We start from the raw sequence: 5,538 nt of genomic DNA, 5'->3' as shown, positions 1-5,538 counted from the left end.
CACACACACACACACACACACACACACACACACACACACACACACACACACGTACTGTATCAGCACAGTGCTCCGCTTTTGGGTGTGTGTGCATGTGTCAGAGTAATTTCAAGCTAAAAGCATGCAACACACAACTTCTGTTACAGCACAGCTCTTCTACTTTATTCTCACAGTGACACATGGGTTGTAAACATTTCATATAAAGATTGACTGAGGTGCTAAATGAGATGTTGACATAATGTCAATCCTTGCTTTAAATGGAGCGGCCCAGACCTTTGAAAACTATTACAAATTGGGTTGGCCCTTCTATTTCCTGTCAGTGTGGACAGGAGGGATTTATGTGTGCAAACAAAAATGTTAGCAAACAGACGGGATGTTGAAGCATTAACTGAAATAACATGCAGAATTCATGTTTTCTACTCATTTTAGGACTACATGTATAAAGACAAATACTTCATGTGTACTGAATATTGATTAGCAAGTGGCATCCCGTGCCAGAACGCAGATCTAGTGTCTAACACAGACTGCTGCGTTAGCTTCGTTTTACCTACTGTGACATAATTTAATTTGAAAATACTTCAATAAATGTCTTTAAAGTAAATTACATCTCCTGTAAGCTTAGTGTGCCTTCGCCTCATTTTTGTGGCTTTTTTTAGATGGGATGCTAGTACTACTCAAAAACATCACTGTGGCTTTTGAAAATACGCTACTACAATAACCCAGAGTTAATTATCAATACATGATTGTTGTTAATACATGTAAGTTACAAGCCAATAACAAGTACCCTTAAAGGCAATCTATAATATGAGTTGCATGGTAAACAAAAAAGTTGAAGTAAAAGAAAACAAATGGAGAACATAATGAAGTGCTGAGAGTACTGTATTATAGTATAAAGCATTTCCCTTCAGCACCCCACAGTACAGTCTCTGCACCACAACCACAGTATTACTGTATATTCGGAACCCTCAGATCTGAATTAGATTTTTCCTGATGTATTACACCACAGCATCATCATCTCTGAGTTACATGTTGTTGTAACAGCTCAGCATGTTTTATACTACAGGCTGGCTTCAAATTCAGAGATGCTGTCCTCAAGTACAGCATAACACGGGGAGGAGAAGAAGGGCAGCAGCCAATTATCTCGTCACACAGCAGAGTTCCCCTTGTTGACTCTAAGGGGAGAGATAAGAAGGAAAAGAAATGATTGCAACATATCCACTTTACAGTAAAACATTTACAGTAAAATAATAGCACAAAAACTACATCCAACTTCCATGTCACAGGTCAGTAGTGTAGAGACGTACTACCTCAGACTAACCAGAGGTGGAAGGAACAGTTTATCTTTGAGAAAATGTGGTGTTTTTAAAAAATTCACCTCCCCCAAATTTCTGATTTTGCAAAAACTAGGTTTTATAACACAGGTCAGAAACAACCATGATATTTAATCAAAATACAGAAGCCTAACCCGTTGTGTTTGGATGTTCTACCACATTTCTACCATACTTGAGGTTTTGCATATACTAGCATTGGAATATTTCAATAAATTTCCCCTTGTTTGTCTCTAACAGTAGTTAGAGACAAATCAGTACTTTCTCAAAAGGACCTGGGCAGGTTTAAAAGCTAACAGCCTAGTTGATCATTCTGGGAAGGATCTGCAAGGCTGGTTCTGGAGGAGGAACTACTTCAAAAGGGTTTTGCAATCTGTTTGACTGGAATGTTCGTGAATGGAGTGAACTGGGGTGGGTTATTTTTTTTCAAACATTTCCTGTTAAGATAAGATAACTCTTTATTGTCATTGCACAGTCATACATAGTACAGTAGTACAATGAAATTGGAAAACTGTCCTATGTCGGCACTACATATAACACAACACGACACGATATGACACATCACAACGCAACACAAACAACACAACACAGTATATTAACTTAGTAATAAAAAAAGAAGAAGAAGTGTATGTGTATTGCACACTGTTATTATTGCACAAACGGTTAAACGGGAGCAGCAGAGTACTTACCACTTACTCTGCTGCTGTGTCCTGCAATTCTGTGTCCAGTCTGGTTTAGCATTAGGTTGAAAGTCAGAAAGCAAAAGTAAGTGACGGATGTTAACTGAGCAACTATACTGTCAGTAGACATGCAAAAGCTGGGGATCAGTAGCCTATATCGACACTTGCACTGACAAATGAATTGATAAAAATAAAAACAAGCACTGGTGCTCAAAGGTGAGAGTATTCAAGGTCAAAGCAATGTACTGCAATGCATGGGGTGTAACAGTTTGCCTCAACATGAGTCAATATTTCAATCATCAAAATGCTTTTTTTTTTTTTTTTAAATGTGCCTTTGTATTGGATAAGAAGACAGTCAAAGGTTAGTCTCAGCATGAGAAAATTAATGAAGGATTTTCAGGGAGAATTAGACATAACCAACTCATAGAAAGAGGCAGATTAAGTGGTTTACCTCGTGCATGCAAATTTGTTCAAACTCCTCTCCTGGTCATACCTTTGGGCAGAAAAATTTGTAAACATGCCTAAAGCACTTAAGATGACAATCTGCACTGATTGGTTTCAATTTTTAAGGAAATTCAGTGAATTTCCTGAGTAGATTTGCAAAAAACAATTTGTCTCTAAAATGCAATTACAGAAGTAAGAGTATTTGAAGACTTAGATAAATATTCAAACATAGTTGCAACTACAATAATGGTTGTAAAATGCCACATGCACCACACATTAAATATATCGTTGAGGACTTTTATTCTGCACTAGGGGTGTCAAACTCATTTCAGGCTGTGGGCCACAGAACATCCAATTTAACCTAAAGAAGTCAAAATTGCTTAATAACCAAAAAAAAAAAAACCAAACCTGTAAATTGTTTCCCTTTTTTTTTTTTTAATGAAGTTTAACTACAAATTAATTAAACCATCTAGTTTTAAAAGTGATGATTAGCAACTTGAGGTACCTGAAGAAAAAATAAGTGCAATCAGTTTTTCCAGAAAATCTGGTATACACTAGTAAATCAAAGGAACCCGTCAAAACAGCTCTCTGGTCTTACACATTAACAAACAAAGGCATGAGTACAGAAAAAAATAAATAAATCATACAATTAAAACAGAGTAATATCTTTGTTTTTAAGAAGGCTTTGAAACTTCTGATTTTTTACTGTATCCAATAGGCTGGAGTGGATTCGTTTCAAGGCCAGTTTTGGGAAAAAGTTTGATTGACTTGTTTAGAACAGGAATGCCAGAAACCAACGGGCTTTCGGTTTTCACTAGATGAAAGAAAGGTAAATTTAATTACATAGGGCTGAACACCAGTCAGGTAAGTTTAACACCCAGAAACTTCACAACAATGTATTATGTGCAAGATGTGGTTCGGTTGTGGTTTGTTTCCCCTGAAGTCCTTGGCTAAATGCCATGATCAACCATGATCAACAACCAATGGCATTTATATTAATGACAGGCTGGCTCACCTGACAATGCTGTGAGGTATATGCACATACTCCATAGGAATGATTTCTCCGAGCTCCTGCAGACTATGCACATACTTGATCTTACTGCTGAACTTGGAACTGAAGGAAATAGAAATCAAAAAGAGTTACAGTAAAAAATGGTTTTGCTAAATGCTACATGATAATCCTTTCTAATGAAGATCTCCATGACTTTGACTGCAATTAAATTATAAATGAATCTGAATGAATTTCAATAGCTGGGAGAGTCGTGCAAAATAGCAATTACAACTCTGAGACCTTATGAAGGGTCTGGTAATTCCTAGCAAAGTCCGTATGAACCAGGATGGATGAACAATGATGAACATCTTTAGGTTTTTCTTCAGTCTGCGGGACAAAACAGTCAGGAATTACACAAAAGAGGAGTACAATTGCACTGATGACTATAGCTTATCATTGATATCTAGTGATACAATGCTTTTCAGACCGGAGTCACAAAGCGCTTTAAAGAAAGTAATCTAAGATTATACAAAATACAACAAAACAAAGACAAAACAAACATTTTGAAAGAAGAAAATGGAGTACATTAGCAACAGGATTAACAGCAGGAAGATCAGACTGTTTCTTTCACATTTGCGCAGCGTTTTACATTTTTTCTTTTGCTGTTTAGAAATCATAATACACACTATCAATGAAAACTTAACATGCATATAATCTGTAATGAAATCACATGGTACATATACTACGGCATTACATTTGCAATAAACATATCTGTGTTAATATTACCTTCTGTCTATCATTTGGTAGCACCTTTTCATCCAGGTAAAACCAGGCATTCGCCTGCGAGGTGTGGCACCATTTAGATATACAATTATGTAATCCTCAGCCACCATTAATTCCAGTGTACTTATCACATATCTACAAAGAGAAGGAGAAGAAAATACAGTGGATTAGACATGTTTATTTATTTTAGACATTGTGACTGTAGCAAAGTTTTCTTTTCGTCACTTCAATGACATGTGAGAAGCTTTGGTTAAGAGATGAAACACGGGCGTGATGTACATAAAAACAGAGCTACACACAGAGAGCAGCGGCAGAAAGACACGCCAGCGTACGCTAACCCAGAAGCACGGTCATTTTTGAATGTACTTACAGAAAAAGGTTTTCCATGACATAATTGTAATTGTCACAGTTGCTCTCTGGTAGGAAACACGCAGCAAACACAATGATGGCTTTGTGTTCAGCGTAATAACCTGAAACATGAGAGACACAAACACGACTATCACGTTACATATCAATCATAATACAAATCATTTTTCTAACATTCTTGTCCGGTTTATAACTAATTCAAGGCCTATCAGTTAAAAAAGCAATTACTATTATTATTTTTGTGGTTGACACATGGGTCAATGTGAGTGGGACTTGACCCTCACTATTAAACATTCAGTCCCATCAATAAGAAAGAGTCCACTACTTAACCCCATCACATATTTATACTTCTCACACTTTATATACTTTTTCAGTCTCAGCCAAACAAGAGTTTAGTCTGACATCTGATAAACTCTGATTACACAGCAAAGTTTTTGGTAATTATCAGAAACCCCAACACACTTTTCTAAACTAGTTTTCATTCTGATTTCAGATCTGATTTTAGTTTTCTTTTCAGTTACATCAACTTTTTAATTATGTGTAATATTAGTTTGCAACAGACTTGCATGCGGTTTTTATTAAACTGCATGCACCAATCAAGTAATTGTTTCAATATTTTCAGTGCGAAGTCAGATAGACACACACTGTGGCATAGATATAATGATCCGCGTCAGTCGGCTACCACTTTTTCTTAGGTTTTTGCTGTCAACAGAAAGACTGATAAAACAACAGCACAACAGTCTTTATCAGTTTTTATCAGTTTCATAGTTTTATTAAATAAATGATATTAAAATGAAGACAGAAATTTTTTTGCCTCCACAGACAAGTAAAACTATGCATTATTAACATTATTTATTAACATCTACACCATCATAACGTCTGTTTTATTCAGCAGAAAAAGTTGTATCAAAGTACAGGGGAAACCTCAGAGAGGGCTGATATTCTC

At 36.2% G+C, this 5,538-nt stretch overlaps 1 protein-coding gene across 4 annotated transcripts in view; it reads right to left on the bottom strand.

Moving 5' to 3' along the window:
• Positions 1 to 17: 17 nt before the first annotated feature.
• LOC102214451 (uncharacterized) overlaps positions 18 to 5,538 on the bottom strand; it is a 36,965-nt gene continuing 31,444 nt past the window's right edge. For 3 of the 4 annotated variants that reach the window (XM_005722081.2, XM_005722082.2, XM_005722084.2), the window contains 7 exons: positions 4,597 to 4,696; positions 4,230 to 4,361; positions 3,744 to 3,830; positions 3,468 to 3,566; positions 2,460 to 2,501; positions 2,018 to 2,057; positions 18 to 1,172 (listed from right to left, as the gene is read on the bottom strand). In XM_005722081.2, the coding sequence (XP_005722138.1) occupies positions 2,021 to 2,057; positions 2,460 to 2,501; positions 3,468 to 3,566; positions 3,744 to 3,830; positions 4,230 to 4,361; positions 4,597 to 4,696 (497 nt within the window). In that variant the 3' untranslated portion in view covers positions 18 to 1,172; positions 2,018 to 2,020. The remainder of the gene's footprint in view (positions 1,173 to 2,017; positions 2,058 to 2,459; positions 2,502 to 3,467; positions 3,567 to 3,743; positions 3,831 to 4,229; positions 4,362 to 4,596; positions 4,697 to 5,538) is intronic. The other variant, XM_005722083.2, reaches the window with a different exon arrangement.

The sequence above is a fragment of the Pundamilia nyererei genome, unplaced genomic scaffold, assembly GCF_000239375.1.
Source record: "Pundamilia nyererei isolate P.nyererei 1_Seehausen unplaced genomic scaffold, PunNye1.0 scaffold00006, whole genome shotgun sequence".
Taxonomy (NCBI): domain Eukaryota; kingdom Metazoa; phylum Chordata; class Actinopteri; order Cichliformes; family Cichlidae; genus Pundamilia; species Pundamilia nyererei.
This window is presented reverse-complemented; position numbering and strand designations above follow the sequence as displayed.